Raw genomic sequence first — 19179 nt, 5'->3', positions numbered from 1 at the left:
TTCAGTGTCTTGCCCAAGGACATTTCGACATGTGGACAGTTGGACCCAGGATTCGAACCGCCAACCCTTCGGTCATTGGACGACCCACTCTACCAACTGAGCCAGTTGCCCGTAAAATAGCTGTCCATGTAGCAAGATAATTTCACTTGACAAGATTTATTGAATTAAGATTATTAAATGTAGAAATAAGCAAGTCTACATATGTATGAACACTTAAAATAAGAACTTAACTCTTAAAACAAGATAGATTATCAAACACTTCTAAATCTAAATTTTTTCTAATCTTAGTAAGAACCAAATTATTTGCAGTGTGGTCCCTCGTGCTTCAACTGCTCTGTCCCTTTTGTCCAAATATGGTCACTTCTGGTTCCTAAAAAGCCAGCATTGTGATGATCAGATTAAAAAGTACATTCTTCAAAACAGCACATTACAAACCAATGGGCTTTGTCACAGTTCCACCACCCACTCATTATATACAGTCCATAGTTACACTCTAAGTTCAGGAGTATAAAGCTAATTGAAACTTAACAAAGCTATTATATTGCACACAAAGTTGCTGCTGTAGAAGAGCTAAAGAGATACACTGAAAAACGTGGGAGCAAGCAACAAAGTTTATGTGGAAAAATCAGCCTTTTATGAATGAAGGTAGAGTTCAGTGTACAGGCTATTGTGACAGATGTAGGAAACAGACAATTATTGACTTGGAAATGAAGCACAGTACAGTAACACAGCTTCATGTAAGCAGGACTATACCCAAACTGTACATGTTGAACCTTTTAAGGGTTCTAGAATACACAGTATATGCACAGCAAACCACCACCTCCGTCATTATCGATCAATTTATGAAACCAAAGCTGATACTCGATCGCAACTTAAGAATGAATTGTCACATGTATGTAATTATTTCAGTAATGGAAAGGATTATTTTTATGTTTTCAGATGACATTCAGGTGTGGCAGTCGATGTCTGTGCTATATTTTTGTACCTCATGCTGTGCATCACTCTGTCTATCTAAAATGTTCTATAAATAAAGTTAGAAAAAAAAATGTATCCAAGCTGCAAAGAAAGTAACGTTAGTTGACTGCTCTCCAACTCGACAATTTATATTGAAATTAGAAACCAATTATCTCTAACTTCGCAGCCCCTGGGTGAGAAATGACCTGGAACAGTGGGGATCAAGGCGTTGGAGTAAATAAATACATTTTCCTAAATTCTACGAGTCACGTATTTTTGCCAATATGGCCGTGAAATGGGCATTAAATTCTGTTCTCAGTAGTCTTAAAAAGGACTTAATGAGTCTTAAATTCAACGTGTAGAAACCTGTGGGAACCCTGATATAGACTCCTGTAGAAACCACTTTTCCTCTACATTCATATCCCCTTATTTTAGGATGTATTAATATCTTAAAAAAGGAACTTCTAAAAGTGCTTGATTATTTATATTTTCCTGCTGATGCACTCCCCTACAAATTCTTGTCATTCCAGAATGGTTAAATGTTTCCAAATAAATGATTTCAAGTCAATCTTTTTTTAAAAAAATCAGTTTTTTTTCTTGTACGTCAGGAAAAAACTCTTTTCCGTATATCATGCAGCCTTATGGTGAATGTATAATTGCTCCAAGCTGCTTCTGTCTATAAATATGCACAATGACCTGCTTATTTCCCTCCTGCGCCTCTTCTCCTCTTCCTTGCAGATTGAGTGCATGGTGGCCACAGAGATGATGCAGAGATACAAGAAGCTTCAGTTTGAAAGAGGTGAGTGAACGCAGTCGCAGCTGAGACTGAATCCGTTTTTCTCTGTGGGTGATGTGTAGGCACTGGCTGTCAAGGCACACTTGTACTCTCCTGTCTTCCCCAACTGCTGTATTTCACTGTGACAACACAATGATGACAATCTCGTCTTGCACGTGTAGCCCAAGTGCTGTCTGCTCTGTCTGGAACCAGTCAATCACCCCCTGTGGATGTTTCTGCTTTTGAATTACACCATGGGGTATCTGGGAAACGCCACTGGAAAAGATTGGAGTAATATGCCCGTTTGATAAATTTCAGACTCTGCCGCTGACAGGTTTTTATCAATTTGTGCTGCGGGTTTATTTCCATGCACATTACTATTGACAGATTCAGAACTGGGGACCACATTTACTAGCTTTCCACCAGCAAAACTCTCATTTTCATCAGAAATACTGTCAGGATGGAATAAAAACTATCATTTTATTCATGCTGTCATTAAGTTTATTGGTTTAGTAAAGTTCTATTGACCACTGTATAAGCTGTGCAGTCGCAGAAAAAAAAAAAATTAAACCATTAAAAGTCATCAAAAACAATGGTTATGCAATCAAGTACTAACTCCTGTGTTGTATCATGTGACTAAAACAGACAGAAAAGAAAACATTAAATGCCTAAAATCACTGTTTTTGGCAGTACAACGCCATAGCTACTGATGTAAGAACTGAAGTGATTTTGGTTATTATCATGAAAACCATTGAAAATGGGTAGATATCAGCTCTGAAATTAAACTCTTAGGAGCTATTTTTGTTGTTATCATTATATTTGTCCAAACAAATGTACCTTTAGTTGTACCAGGCATTAAAAAGACTTTATTTCGAACATAAGTGGGCAATAGAAATTCCAAATTTAAAAGGACAATCCAATATGTGGAAATAAATCGACCAAAAAAGAAAACAAATATCACACAAATGTATAACAATTTCATTGTGACTCTTTAACAGTACTTTATGTCCAAAAAGGAGTAGGAAGAAGCCGAGTTTAGATTAGGTTAGATGAGATGAAATGAAATGAAATGAAATGAAATGAAATGAGATGATATTAGATTCAAACTAAAATGCAGTACTGTTAAGTCTATATTTAAAGGCTTATGTTGACACTAGGGTTCTAACTAGATGATCCCATTGGTGACACAATATGAACTTGTAGCACTGTTTTTGTCAGTACAATGCCATAGCTATTGATGTAAGAACTTGAGTGATTTTGGTTATTATCAAGAAAACCATGGAAAATGACTAGATATCAGCTCTGAAATTAAACTGTTATGAGCTATTTTTGTTGTTATCATTATATTTGTCCAAACAAATGTACCTTTAGTTCTACCAGGCATTAAATTGAACAAGAAATTGAAGAAAACAAGGGTGGTCTAATATTTTTTTTTTCTGCGACTGTATTAACGTGCTGGTCTTTGCAGATTGTGTTAGATATTACTGAATTGAAAGTAGGTGCATCAGAGGTCCTAATTTGTGCATTTTGAGGCTTTCAGCTACAGAACTATCCACTCCCATGAGTACTTTTTGTTTACAGCCTCATGCTAATATGCCCCACATAAAAATCTGGTCTTTAATTTGTTGAATTACAACTCAGGGTACCTTCTTATAACAGATGTATGGGCTTATCAGTCGTCAGAGATGTACCGAGTATTCTCAAACTTGTCATCCTCATCAAACTGTAACAGAAGCTTCATCAAATATCTGGTGCGTGAAGGGAAAAGGTTGGTAGACTTTGTTTAAAGAGATTCTAATTGGATTGGTTCAGCTCTAGGCTCTGATGGTGGCAGGTCTCTTAGCATAGCAAGATGTTTTAGTTAAATCTGTTTTATCTCTGTCTCAGCGTGCCACTACATATTTGATGTGTGTGGTTTAGGCTGTTTGTAAAATAAATGTTAACTATGTAATAACAGACTGGGATATCAGTGCTGTAAAGATAATGGCAGCTCTGTTGCTTCCTTCCATGACATGCCAATCAGTAACATTAGAGCACAGGCGTCAAACATACGACCTGTGGGCCAAAACTGGTCCGCCAAAGGGTCCACTCCAGCCCGTGGGATGAATTGGTGAAATGCAAAAATTACACTGAATATACAGGGTGTCCCAAAAATTTTTGACATCATTTCTTTACCTAATAATTTGTTTAAAATGTGTTTGCTCTTTTCACTAAAAAAAATGCAATCATTTTTATTGTTCTGCTTTCAGGAATAGACATGCCATTTACTGCAACAGAAAAGGCGTTCTGTGTATTGAAGTACACCCATACTCAGTCAATTGTGAATGCGCAACATGAATTTGTTAGAAAATTTCATAGACAAGCACCAACAGGAAAGCAGATTTGGATGCTCCTCAAGAAGTTTCAAGAGGAAGGCTGTTTGTGTTGGAAAAACAGGAACTCCACTACCGACTTGATGTGCGCTGCGTCACAAGCGACGCACACATTGAACATTTGTTATAACTTTGGAACATTATAAAATTACCATCCCCCAGAATTTTTGGGTTGAAATTTGTAGAATAAAACATTTTATGTCCAAAATCAATCCTACTCAGTTTCATTTCTCCTGACCATGTTGTCACTCCAATATGGACATCTCAGATGATATCAGTTTTTTTTGGGACACTGTTTTAACAATCAGTGTCAAAGTCATTTTATGCCGCGTTTCCACAATGTGGAACTGACTCGGCTCGGCTCGACTCGACTCGGTATTCCTGGAGACCATTTCCATTACAAGATACTACTGACTTTACAGTACCTGGACGTCATAGCGGTGCGACGTGTTATTTCTGTGTCGTCTGCTCAGAGAGTTGCTGAAAACTCACTTGTTGCGTGTTGTCTCGTCTGCATTTTTACATCGGCCACCAAAGACTGAATCTCCTCGACCGACCATGGTGTAGTTTTGGGCTGTTATCATGTGAATTAATGTACCGCTATATTTACTGTCCACTTCCGTTTTTTTGTAAAACAGCGGGTCACAGAGAAAACTGTCTGACCAATCAGTGGTCTGCAGTGTGTACACGTCACGTTTTAGTATCTGGTCCCCTGTCCTGAACCTCGGCGGAGGTGATACCAAAAAAGTAGTACCGGGTACCAGATTCCTGGTCCTTTTTCGTAATGGAAACGCAAAAAGGCCAAGTCGAGCCGGTACTATACAGTGGAAACGGGGCATTAGTTCAGGTTCCACATACAGACCAATATGATCTAAAGTGGATCAGACCAGTAAAATAATAACATAATAACCTATAAATAATGACAGCTATAATGTGTTTTTTGGGTAAAATGGTAAAATTACATGAAAATGATTAGATTTACAAACTATCCTTTTACCAAAAATGTGAATAACCTGAACATATACCAACAACCTGAAATTTCAATCAATCAATCAAGGAATCAATTGATTTATTACAAACTTTTTACAGTCAAAATCGATAACTCATTTACAAGATACATTTTGTAATAGGACACCCCAGAAGCAGTCCTCAGCTTATAAATGGGGGCCCCTTTGACATGTGATGAGAGACACAATTTACATTGTAATCTTTAATAGATTAACATGTTCTAAATAACTACAAACATTTTAAAATATGTACCTGTCTACCCTTAGACATGTGATGAGAAACACAATTTATATTATAATCTTTAATAAATTAAGTTGTTCTAAATAACTACAAACATATTTACCTATCTATCTAACGATGTTTCATTTCATTTCTTAAGAGAAGGAAGTGTAATTTTAAAAATATTTTGCCTGTTACTAAATGTTTTGTATATTTGTAGATCCACTGTGATCTGTAAATCCTAATGCACATGTGGAAAGGATCATCTGAGCCATAATATTGTTAAGGTTGCACATTTCAGGTTGTTCATGTCCTTCACATTTGTAGATGTAAACATTTTCATTATGTAATTTTACTTTTTTCACTTGTTTTTTTTACTTGTCCGGCCCACTTTAGATCATATTGGGCTGAATGTGGCTCCTGAACTAAAATGAGTTTGACACCCCTGCATTAGAGTTTCCACGCTACCTGAGAACGCAGCCACGAAACTGCGCTATGATTCTCACTTTCCTTCAGGTTCAACACTAACACTTAAAGGCAGGTGACAAAATAAAGGAAAAACCTGTAGTAAGTGGTCTCCCCTAGGATGACAGTATCCCTATCCATAGGGTTGCTGAAAGCTTAGATGAGGATGAAAATGGCGTGACTCAAACGCTATGTCACCCGGCTATCTGTGGGAGATATTTTGGTCCAATGTGCGACATATCCAAGATACACACATGTATAAAAAAACACAGAAGGGTCCGGTAAATGAATAAAAAATCCCAGAAAGCCTTTGAAAGAGTCGCTGATGGTGCCTGGATAAGGGCAGTCAGCCGTCTCATCAATGTCCCGGTCCAGTCAGGCAGAACAGTTTCTGTAACTGTTCCATATTTCTCAGGCTGAGCCAAGAGTGCATGTGGAATGTGTGCTCACAGTTCTTGGCAGGGCGGTGAGGGGAAGGAAATAGAGGATACAAGGGCAAGTGCATCACGCTATGAACTTAGAACTGGCAAAAAAAAAAAAGAAACCCAAAGCAAAACATAAAAACTGGTCAGAGAATGATAACAGATCTGAACAAGGGTGGACCGGACATGGAAATAAGGTAACAAGGAAGACGTAAAAGACAATATTTACACTTTATTAAGCAGTTTAAAAGTTGGATAACACTTTATATTATCGACTCTTAATCACTGATGAATTTTATTTACACACTAATATTCTGCCTTTTTTCTAATTCCAAAAAAAAGTTGTTTTCATGAGTAATCCTCTAATTTTCCTGTTTACATGCAGCCGTGCATACCTTGTTAAAAGTAGTGTTTTTTTTTTTTTTATGTTTTTCCACTGGTAGCAGATGTTCCCATCTGTAAACACAACCCTCCATTTTTTTGTTCCACCAAGCACTTTAGAAACAGGTCCAATTTTTAATATTCGCTCCATATCCATAAACGTGTTGATATCCTATGGTATAATATTTAACAGTAGGCGAGTTTCTCCTTCCTTCCTGTCTTTGGAGCATCCATCTCTGCAAGAAAGGATCTTTGTCCTTACTCCAGATGACCAGAAACAGGGGGTTGTGTGTCGCAACTGCAGTAAAATGTGAAAATTAGATCCATATACTAAATGCACTGCATACATGTCCAAAGAATCCTTTTAAAACCAGAATATTATCAGTATCTCTCACCTTTCTGGAGCATTTTTCAACAAATCCAGAATAGTAGTTAATTTAACATACATGGAAACATAGTTATTTTAATGGATTTTATTCATTTTGATTTATGTGCTGGGATTTTAATGTTTATTTGACCCTTGTGTTCATTTCAAGATAAGTTTAGCAGCATGTTGCAGTTTGTGTTTGTAGAAGAACTCAGAGGTGAGCGTGGAAAAAACAACCAATATACACGCTCTTATCAGTTTAGCAACACTCCAGCCTTAAAATGGAGTTCATGAACATCAAACATGTTCTCTGCTTGGTCAGGGGTTTCAAATTCATTTAACTTCCAGAGCCACATACAGGGCAATATGATCTTAAATGGATCAAACCAATAAAATATTAACATAATAACCTATAAATAATGACAACTCCAAACGTTTCTCTATGTTTGAGAGTGAAAAAAGTTAAGTTACAGTATGAAAATGTTTATATCTACAAACTATCCTTTAAAACAGTATGTGAATAACCTGAACAATCATGGACCCGAAGAGGGAAATCTTCCCTTTAACATTAAATTAGGTACATTTTAACCAAAGCCGAAGATGTGCACTCAGTTAAAAAAGTGCATTCAGTCACTTATTCAACATTAATCATAAAGCTGACATAACAGTCACAACACTTCAGTCACAGCTGTTTTTAACACACTTGGTGTTTTCATGCAAACATGAATTTAATGAATAAACTGCAACGAGTGTCTCTTAACATTATTTTTTGCCCAGGCAAAGGCCCGCGATCCACTGGAAACAGGTTTGAGACCCATTTTCTGGTCGAGACCCACCAGTTGAGAATCACTGGTTTAGATGATTTGTTTTAAAAATTCCAAATGAATCAATTACAATTAATCAATAAAGTGTAATCTGTTAGGTAACATCCATGTCATGTACAAAGTGGATCCCATCTCCAAAAGCGTTTCCCCAGAGTTCCTTCCTCTTTGTGTTTGTGGTGAACTGACCCCTGACTAACAGTTCCTGACCCTGGCATTTCTCTCACACCATTAGAGGTGCTGTTGGACCCGTGCCGGACGTGGTGCCCTTCTTCGACCTGCCAGGCCGTGTGCCAACTGAAGGAGGCCGACTCCCCGGCGCTGCCCCAGCTGGTCCAATGCGCCGTCTGCGCCCTGGAGTTCTGCTCGGCCTGTAAGGCCAACTGGCACCCTGGGCAGGCCTGTCAGGAGAACAACCTGCCCATTACCTCCTTCCTACCAGGAGAAAACAGGTACAGCCCCTCTCTGTTCTGTCCATCTTCTATTCTCGGGGTAGTGTTACATATTCAGACATGTTTTTAGTGACTAGTGTCTGAGCGTGAAGGCTATTCCTCTGAGGACGTTGCCACCTCCTTTTGTGGTTGTCAGATCGCAGGCAGCCTCAGAGCGATGCACAATGATTGATTTGGCAGGCGAGAGGCAATGCAAATTCTAACAAGAAAAGCAATCAAAAACAACACAAATTTGAGCACATACTGCCAAATGAATGGAGCCGGGCTGCGTTTGGAGACTTCCTTGTGAGCCATCCTACACTCACCGGTGTTGTGCAAATTGGTTTGCAAAATAAGTTTGTTACCACTACTGGGAAATATAATTTATGGTTACAAAAAGTTGTATCAAAATATTTTATTTTCAGTAAAAGGCAGATATGTAGAATAACATCTATTTTTTGTGCCAATGAGGAGTGTCTTAATTTGGCACATTTGAAATCAATTGTACTATTTAAAACATCTCTAGCCTTGTGCTTTTGCAAACTTGCTATCAGCACACATATTTATTTCTCAGGATCTCATTAAAATACAAGAAACAAGAACATACAGGAAATATGTGCACAGCATTAAAGCACACAAATAAAGAGCTAAACGTATTCATCAGGGAAATGTGAGTATGTAGAGGGCCCTCAGTTCCCATGACAACGTTTGACATGTCTTAAGTGAAACCTGGTGTAATAGAGCAGAGGATTAGTGCAGTAAATCTCATATTATCTGCCCAAAACAGTTAAAGACAAGTGCAAGTGGAGGGCACATGAAATACTTTCCACTTAGGTCTGTTGACAAGGACACTATATTAACCCATAAAGACCCAAACCACCACCGGCAACCAAAAGCATCCACTGATCTAAGATGTTTAATACTTGCTTATCCATTAATCCTATCAATCCATGTAAGTAATTGATGTAAAATGCAGTTCGTCATCTTTTCATGGTCCTCAGATATGACCCATTTTGACGTTCAGAGGCTCTGTAGTGAACATGGAAACACTGTCATCTTCTACAGCACTGATTCACCAGTAAAGCCCATGGAGTTGGATCAATGACAGTGGATGGAGACACTTGTTTTATGTTTAGTTTTTGATATCTTTGCTGAAGAAGTCACTTTTTCTTCAGTTTTCTCTGTTTTGATGTAATGACCTTTGAATTTACTGTGTTTTCATGAACATCTAAATTGAATATACAGTTGTGCTCAGAAGTTTATTTGGATGGGACGGTCTTGGATGTTCCAACATGACAATGACCCAAAACACAAGGCCAAGTTGACCTGTCATTGGCTACAGCACTAAAAAGTGAAGGTGAAGGAGTGGCCATCTCAGTCTCCTGATCTCAATATCATTGAACCACTTTGGGGAGGTCTCAAACATGCAGTTCATGGAAGAAAACCCCAAATTTGAAAGGAACTGAAGGTGTTTTGCCAAGAAGAATGGGTAGCTTGACCATCTGAGAAAATAAAGTGCCTCACCCACAACTACCACAAAAGACTTCAAGCTCTCAGTGATGTTAAAGGAACCAATACAGAGGATTAAGAACTAGGGTACACATTAAAAAATCAAAATCTTACCAAGTGTATTTTTCTCATTTCCAGTCAAAATATCTCATCATACTTAAAATAAGACATTGTCACCAAAAGAGTAACTTTTCAGTGAGATATAAGAACTTATCTTTAGACAACAGAACTTGAAAATCTTATTTCAAGAAATCTTACCAAGATAATTTTCACTTGTTCCATTGGCAGATTTTTTTTGCTTAATTCAAGATTTTTTTTTGCTTAATTCAAACAAAAAAAATCTGCCAGTGGAACTACTAACAATTATCTTTGTGAGATTTCTTGAAATAAGATTTTCCAGATCTATTGTCTAAAAGTAAGTTCTTATATCTCACTGAAAAGTTACTTTTTAGGTGATTATGTCTTATTACCTCCGCCAAGGAGGTTATGTTTTTGCCAGGGTTTGTTTGTCTGTTTGTTTGTTTGTTTGTTTGTTTGTTTGTCTGTCCGTTAGTGTGCAACATAACTCAAAAAGTTATGGACAGATTTGGATGAAATTTTCAGGGTTTGTTGGAAATGGGATAAGGAAGAAATGATTAAATTTTGGTGGTGATCAGGGGTGGGGGGGCCCATGGGGGGGGGCGCAGACCACAAAATTTCATCAAAATCTGTCCATAACTTTTTGAGTTATGTTGCACACTAACGGACAGACAAACAGACAGACAAACAAACAAACCCTGGCAAAAACATAACCTCCTTGGCGTGGGGGGGCCCACGGGGGGGCCACTGATCAGCCTTGGTGGAGGTCTGCGCTCTCCGAGTGCTTCTAGTTTTTAAGTGTGATGCAAAGAAAAATACACCAGGTAAGATTTAGATTTTTTTCCAGTGCATGTAAACTTTTGATCAGGGTCACTTGGATAGTTTCTTTTGTCAGTATGATTTAAATAGAGCAAACACATTTGTTTGATAATAAATGGCTTCATCCAATCACTAACCACGAGTGAAAGAAAAGTTTTTGTATTATTATTCATATTCTCTGAAAAATGGCCAAAGAATCACAAATTCTGCTAGGAAATCTAGGAATTCTGCTAGGACTGTAGGAAATTAAATACAGGAAAACCTATGATTTACAGTGAAAAATGCAAAATACAGAGGATAGTATTATAATAAATGGTGATAAATCACTTAAGAAAGGTTAAATAGAGACAAAACTGACAGAAAAGTAACACTGGGTCTTTATGGGTTAAACCACTGTTACATGTTAAAATATGTAATCGATGCAAAATGTATTGGACTTGTAGCCATTTTAGCTGATTTGCAAGACCATGTCAATAATGTATAACAAAACAGCATTAAAACTAAACATTTGACAAGATACATTCATGTTAACACAGGTCTAAAAATAGTCTATCAACACTGCACAATCAAATAAAATGAATTAAAACAGAACCAGATCAGCTGTTGGATATTTCCTGTATATTTACAGTCATTATATGTTGCTAAAACCTAATAGACTTCTGCATAATACTGTATTTTACAAGTAAATTAATGTACAACTAGTGATTATCACCATACATATTTGTTTAGCCATCAACCCTTTCATGCATGACATCACTGCAGTGGACACTTATTCGGTCTTTAATCAAAGCTACATTATTTGCAGTAGTGACTCGACTCTTAACTGTCGTCCCATTGCGTTTTCTAATATTTGTAATGCTCAATTTACTCTGAACGCTGTGGGATACACTGTGGAATACATAAAGCCTTATTTTATCCTGATATACTGTTTAATGAATCCAAAACATGCGGTTACAAAGAAATTCTCTAATGATCTACAGTTTAGGGAGTAGTTTGTTCACTGTTTAATCCTTTTTTTGTCATTTTGTCTCAGTTTCTCAGGATATAATCACTGATTCATAACATTCACCACAGTGGACATTTACATTTTACACCGAAATAATTTGATTTCCTAAAGCAGAAACATGTTCTGTTTGTGGAAAGAGCTTTATAGATGTGTTTAACCCTTGTGTGGTGTTCATATTTTTGTTATTCAGCCAGTGTTTGCGGGTCTGGTGAACCCGCTGCATTTGCGGGTTTTTAATTCAATATAATCAAACAATTTCATGTTAAAATACTCAACAGATGTTTACTTCATCCCAATTACAAGCAATATAAAAACAGGGTTCCTACACAGGTCTGGAAAAGTATGGAAAACAGAAACAAATGTATGGAAAAATATTCATGTTTCCAAGACTGTGCTATTCACCACTGTTCTATTTTCTAAAACATAAAATTATGAATATCTAAAAAAAGAAATGGATCAATCTGTTTTTTTAGTGCTTGCTAGTGCAGCTAAAATGCTTGTGTGAGAGCACATACAGTAGACTACACATCCCAGAAAACATTTGGGCAGATTGACAAGTTGAATGCCCCGACTTCTGCTCTTATCCTCCTCCAACCCATTTTAAGGCCCGCCCAGGTTTCGTCAAGTTTCACTGCTGCTTTGACGGACAGGTGACGTCCACACACTGTTCGAGCTATTCAACATGCCTTGTATGATCGTTGGCAGAACTCATAATGGGTAGATGTAAATTCTCCGACAGCTGGCTCATAAATCCCAAACATAAAGACTGGTTGGAATTTTTTTACCAAGACATCTAGAATTTAAGGTCTGGAAAAACTATGGAATTTTGAAATTTCAAAATGTGTAGGAATCCTGTAAAAATCATGTGTTTAATATTTGACTTTTGCCTTTGCTAGTTTTTTATGTTATTTAGTCATTAGTCTAGTGGTTCCCAACCTTTTTTCTCTCATGACCACATTTTAACATCATAAATTTCTGGTGACCCCAGGCATTCAAAACAGACTTTTTTTTTTTTTTTTTGTTAAAATTAATTTGTTTTTGATCAAGTAATAGTTTGCTATACTATGTTGCAAATAAATGTTAATTTGAGATGACATTTAGTCTATATAATGTATATTATTATGGACGGAGGCAGAAAAGCCAGGTGTAGATTACTGCACAAAGTCAGAATTTTATTTTCCTTGGTCAGGATATGTACAGTCAATCCAGCTTGTATTTACAAGGCTGACAATACTGAACAAACAATAACTCAAAAAACTATGAATTATGAAAGAGCTGCAGCGTCTTAAACCGACCACAATGAACATTTGAAAGATAAACAGTACCACAGTGCTTCAGTTTTAGCTTCACAGTTTGTCATGTCTTTTATGTAATGGGATTGTCTCTCTCATCTCTTCATATCACATCATATCATCTTTTATTAGTAAGTTTTTTTTGTGTGTTTTTTTTAATCAATTACTAGAAATTTCAGGTTGAATTCCAGGCGACCTCACGTGGTATCCTGACCCCAAGGTTGAAAAACACTGCATTAGTCATTTATGAATTTAAGTGCAACTCATTTTTAGTTTGTTTTTAATTTAATAAAAGGCAAGTTTATTTGTATAGCACATTTCAGCAACAAGGCAATTCAAGGTGCTTCACACAGGACATTGAGATACGACGACAGGGAAAAAGAAACATATTTAAAACATTATAAAAGAAACATGTAAAAGGTGATTAAAAACAGCAAGTAAGAAAACAACACATAAAATCCAAAAATATAAAAACACACACATATTAAAGTAAGAGTTGCAGTGCAGAGTTTCGAAAGAGAGTATAAAATTTAAAAAGTAAAAAGCCTTTTAGTCAAAAGCAACAGTGAACAGGTGAGTCTTTAACCTTGACTTAGAAGAACTCAGACTCTCAGCAGACCTGATATTTTCTGATAGTTTGTTCCAGATATACGGAGCATAGAAACTGAACGCTGATTCTCCATGTTTAGTTCTGACTTTGGGAACACAGAGCAGACCTGTAAACATAATCAAGATATGAGAGGAAAAAAATAATTTGAAAATAATTACTTTCTTTTAATAGAAATGAAAAGGGGTCCCGCAGACCCAAACACCATACAAGGGTTACGGGTAAAACTGTTGATGTATGGAATCCACAACAATGAATATCCATTTTGCAGGTATATCGTTTGAATCAATTTCGCTCCAACACAAGTAATAGCACCAGTAAGACTGCATTACTCGACATGTTTTTACTGCTCCTTCAACACACTTAAAGGTATTTTATTCTGTCTGACGGGTTGCATCAGCTGCTATAATACACTCTGCAGATACAGTCCCTGGAAATGATATCTGTTTTCTCCAAATTAGAGCAGCAATCTACATGTCATGCTCCGCTCACCTGACGATAGTTCACGGCTGTTTGTCAATATACAGCAGGATTCATCGAGTAAAGCTTTAAATATAGAATGACAGCTGCTCCGTCTGGATGTTTTGCAGCCGCCACTCAGTTGAACATAAGCCAGGGCTCAGGCACAAATGAATAGACATAAAACAATCTGCTGAAACTAAACTGCGCTAAAGCAGTCTGAGTGAAGCCTCGGTGGGTGTTTTTTTTTTTTTTTAGCATACATGAGATGTGTCAAGGCGTAGAGGAGGGCAGCCCTGAGGTGTCGGAGGCTGACCTGTTTTCTTTGCGATATCCTCTTACTCTGGAAACCTCATTAGCTCTACAGAGCCGTTCCTGTGTCTGCACCGGTTCACGGCCGGGGTCAGAGGTCACGCTGGATGGACAGAGGATTAACAAGGCTACTCTTAGTTAAGAGATATTTGAACCGTGTGAACTACATTCCCTCGCTGGAAAGGTGTCTCGGAAATTGGTGACACCCCGGGCTGTTTTATTATCGCTCTAAGGAAAACGAATGAAGAAATGAAAGGGAATCATTTGATACTTGATCCAGACGGCGAGACTGAGTTATATCAGACTGTCTGCTTGGTAATGACACGTACTAGTTGATTTCCTCTGCTCATTTGTCCTATTTTCTCTCAATAAACAGTAGATCCTGCATATTTTATAACACCATATTTACAGTTACTTTATGCATTTGGCAGATGCTTTTTTCCAAAGCGACTTACAGGGGAAAAACCAAAAATAAAAGAAAAATACAAGAATAGATTAAAGACATAAAAACAGCTGTACAATGAAAACAGTATAGTACAGAAGAATAAAAAAGCAAACTGATAGACTAAATACAATAATAGATTCAAAAGACATAAAAACAGCTGTACAATTAAAAACAGTGAAATAAAAATATATTATATATATTACAATATTATGAAATATATTTTCCAATACTGATACTACTTACTGTTTTAATCTAATTTTAAATGATAAGACCTTACTCTTTAATTTTCTACTTTTACTTTTTAACCTTTGCTGCTGTTATACTGTATATTTCTCTGGTGCGAGAACACTTAAGGATGATCATATCTTATCTCTTATCTTAAACATATGTTATTACATATCTTATTACACCATACATATCAAATACACTATTGATTTTCATATAATAGTTTAAATACATAGAAGTGTCCAATGTTATAATGTAAACTAAGTCAGGAAATAGCCCCAAGTACACATTTAGCACTAACATAAAACCATTATCTTTTTTTTTTCCCAGTTATCTTTATTCATTTATAAATTTAGAGCATTAAGAAACACAAACAGGGAAAGAAAAAGAGAAAGAAAAAAAATAAAAACTACCCCCTGCCCCATCCCAGGTTTTTTACTGGATTTAAATGTATGATGATGTTGTTGTCTTTGATCCATTAACACCCACCTGAAAAATATTACTTAACCCAGAACACCCCAGAGAATGTTTACTGGGGCCTCGGCGATCATCTTAAATTATATATAATTATTTCTAATTTAAATTTATATACAGGGTGGGTGAAAAGTAACTAGGCATTAAAAATTGGTAATAAAATCTATATTCCTATTACAAAGTTATTGAAACAAATGATACATGTTCTTTATTACATGGGAAAATGAAAGTAAATCTTCATATTTCAACGTAATGGTGGCGTCAACCAGTTTCTTCAAACGGGCAGGGACGGAATGAACAACCTTCTGGAGGACGTTGTCTAGGATATTATTGAGAACGTCATGAAAAAGAAATAAGACAATAAGAAAATAAGAAATTCCCATTGGTGTTGTCTGTTTAAAAATTTTTTTTTCGTCATGACTTCAGTAATACTAAAAATTATATAAGCAATTTCTAATGCCTAGTTGCTTTTCACCCACCCTATATATGAGTAAACATACTTGACCTAAAATACTCTTTGGTCAATTTAGTTTAATCAATTAAAGCTATACCTACCGATGTGGCATTTCTCACAGCACTTAGTAGAAGTTTGAACATGAACAACCCGCCTCCCTCCAAAGCCCCGCCCCCTTCCCTCTGCCTGAGCTCTGAGGCTCCTCCTCCTCTCTCCTCATGCGTGATGCAAACGGAGGAAGAAGCAGAGGTGGAGGTCCGGTCCGTTTTGGCGTGTCCGCGGACCCCTCCCTCAGTAATCAGATGCATCATCCACCTGCCGCGGGCCCGCGGCTCCTGTTCCATCAGTAGACCTGGTCTGTGCAGTACTGGGTCAGGGTCTTCACTGCAGTGCCCAGGGGATGGGCACGCGCACTGTGAACGCGCGGCCTCCGCGAATTTTCCGTGGACATTTGAAGTTTCATAGTCCATACAATTATCATCCTACATCATCTTACATTGTGTGACACCATATACATGTACCTGTATGAGTCCCACCGTCATAAAAGCTGAGCTTTATGCAGACCTGTTCAGTCCAGTACAGCTGACTTCCGGACTTTTATCTCCATCCTTCATTCATCAGACTCCCGTTTGTGCCCCTCAGTTGTTGTTTCTGTTCATAAATCCGTTTTTTCCCTTCCACATGTGCATGTCAGTTCTATCCAAACACATCCTAGACAGTAGACTGTGGTCAGTGACAGGAGAAGCAGCGCGAGTGAAGCGTCAGATTCAGAGGAACACATATCGGATGTGAGGCGGCGATAGTGGATCGGATGCTGGACGCCCATAATGGATGATTGACAGGAGGCTCAGTCAGGTTCGGCCAATTATTTTATTCGGACCGAATAAAATGATTGGTCAGACTTTTATCAGAAATATATGAGAATTAAACGTTTTTGAGTTTCAATGCCTGGCGGATTTCTTTTACATTTTAGTTTGACACACACTTATTAGGAGCATTTTAAGATGACAAAAGAAAAGTGTAAAAATGCCACATTATACGGTATAGCTTTAAGTGCATGTCTTTATACGGTGGGAGGAAGCTTGAGCACCCCTGCAAACATGGGGAGAACATGCAAACTCCTTAAAGAAAGGTTCCCCCAATCAGTTGATCTTCGAACCTGACACCTTTTTCCTGTGAAGCAACTGCACCCCCATGTTGCCCCATTTGAAATCAACAGAAAAATATGTCTACTTTACCCAAAACATCTTAGAGAATGTTTATTGGGACCTTCGTGATCATCTGAGACACTTAGGAGACATATTTAAAATGATGTCAAAAATGTCAAGTTTTTGATGACATGGTACAAAAATTGCCTCACTATTTGACAATTTTGGTCCATTATCATCTACCTGAAAAATATTTTTGACTAAAAACACCTCAAACAATGTTTATTGGGACCTCAGCATTCATTTCACACACTAATGAAGCATGTTTTAAATGATGTCCATTTTTGAAACATAGTATAGCCTTGGTATCGGATGATTTTGGCCTGTTAGCACTCACTTGAGAAGCATTTTTATTTCACCCAAATCACCACAAACAATGTTTATTTGGGAACTCAGTCATCGTCTGAGACACTTGGGAGAGATATTTAAAATGATGTCCGAAATGCAAAGTTTATGATGACATAGTACAAAAAAATTGTCTTAGTATTTGACAATTTGGTCCATTATCACCCATCTGAAAAATATTTTTATTTCACTCAGAACAACTCAAACAATGTTTATTGGGACCTCAGCATTCATTTCACACACTTAGGACGCATGTTTTAAATAATGTCCAAAATGTCCATTTTTGACGACATAGTATAGCCTCTGTATTGGATGATTTTGGCCTGTCAGCACCCACTTGAAAAACATTTTTACTTCACCCAAAACACCACAAACAATGTTTATTTGGGAACTCAGTCATCATCTGAGACAGTGGGGAGACATATTTAAAATGATGTCTAAAATGTAAAGTTTTTGATGAGATAGTACAAAAAAATTGCCTCAGTATTTGACAGTTTTGGTCCATTACCCATCTGAAAAATTTGTTTGACTCAAAACACCTCAAACAATGTTTATTTGGGACCTCAGTCATCATCTGAGACACTGAAGGCATATTTAAAATGATATCCGAAATCGGAATTGTCAAATACTAAGGCTATACAATGTCATCTAAAAATGAATTGCTCAAAAGTAAGTGGACACAGAAATGTCAACATATTTTTGAGCCTCTGGAAGTGGATGTATTTTCTAAATGTCAAATGCAGTATTTGCATCAAACCTCTTCAGTTAAAGCTAAAAGTCAACTCTTCAGTCACTTCTTAATCGCTTCATTTCAGATCCACTGAGGTCTTGTATAAACGTAATATTCAGAATCATATGGGTCTAATTGCATGTAAAGTATAGATAAATGTCTTCACCTACTGCTGTTGTTGTAGAGGAACATCTGACTCTAAAGGAAAGGCAGAGTCCAGTTTCTATGATGGCCACCAGGTGTCAGATGAATGAGTTTGCTGAGTGGGCTCTAACTCACTCTAATCCCACTCTAATCAATTCATGGAGAATTAGCCTGAAAATAAATGGCCCTGTTTGACTGACAGCTACCTGTTCGCTGAAACAGGAGGAACAGCTACAGGGTTACAAACTCCAACAGGAGAAAAAAGAATCAGAATCTGGGGTGGACTATAGCAGGAGTGAGTCTGTAACCCTTTATAGTTCACTCATAGAAATACTCTGAAATTCAACAATTCAACCTTAGTGTGTTATTGGAGGACGTACTTTATTACTTTTGTGAAATGTTTCAAAATGTTTTATATGTAGAAAATCAAGGTCAATGAAGTTACCATATTAAAAAGTACAGGGTGGGGAAGCAAAATTTACAATGAACATTTAGTTGTTTTTTCTCAGCAGGCATTACGTCAATTGTTTTGAAACCAAACATATATTGATGTCATAAACATACCTAACACTATTATCCATACCTTTTCAGAAACGTTTGCCCATATGAGTAATCAGGAAAGCAAACGTCAGAGAGTGTGTGATTTGCTGAATGCACTCGTCACACCAAAGGAGATTTCAAAAATAGTTGGAGTGTCCATAAAGACTGTTTATAATGGAAAGAAGAGAATGACTATGAGCAAAACTATTACCAGAAAGTCTGGAAGATACTATTAAAGAAGAATGGGAGAAGCTGTCACCCGAATATTTGAGGAACACTTGCGCAAGTTTCAGGAAGCGTGTGAAGGCAGTTATTGA

The 19179-nt window shown here is 37.2% G+C and overlaps 1 protein-coding gene across 1 annotated transcript in view; it reads left to right on the top strand.

Moving 5' to 3' along the window:
• Positions 1 to 19179, top strand: part of rnf144aa (ring finger protein 144aa) — a 73870-nt gene that overhangs the window by 43943 nt on the left and 10748 nt on the right. The window contains exons 4-5 of the mRNA XM_030126893.1: positions 1693 to 1753; positions 8020 to 8236. Coding sequence (XP_029982753.1) covers positions 1693 to 1753; positions 8020 to 8236 — 278 coding nt within the window. The remainder of the gene's footprint in view (positions 1 to 1692; positions 1754 to 8019; positions 8237 to 19179) is intronic.

Source organism: Sphaeramia orbicularis, chromosome 22, assembly GCF_902148855.1.
Source record: "Sphaeramia orbicularis chromosome 22, fSphaOr1.1, whole genome shotgun sequence".
NCBI lineage: Eukaryota > Metazoa > Chordata > Actinopteri > Kurtiformes > Apogonidae > Sphaeramia > Sphaeramia orbicularis.
Note: the sequence above shows the minus strand (reverse complement) of the source record. Positions and strands in the feature narration are given on the sequence as shown.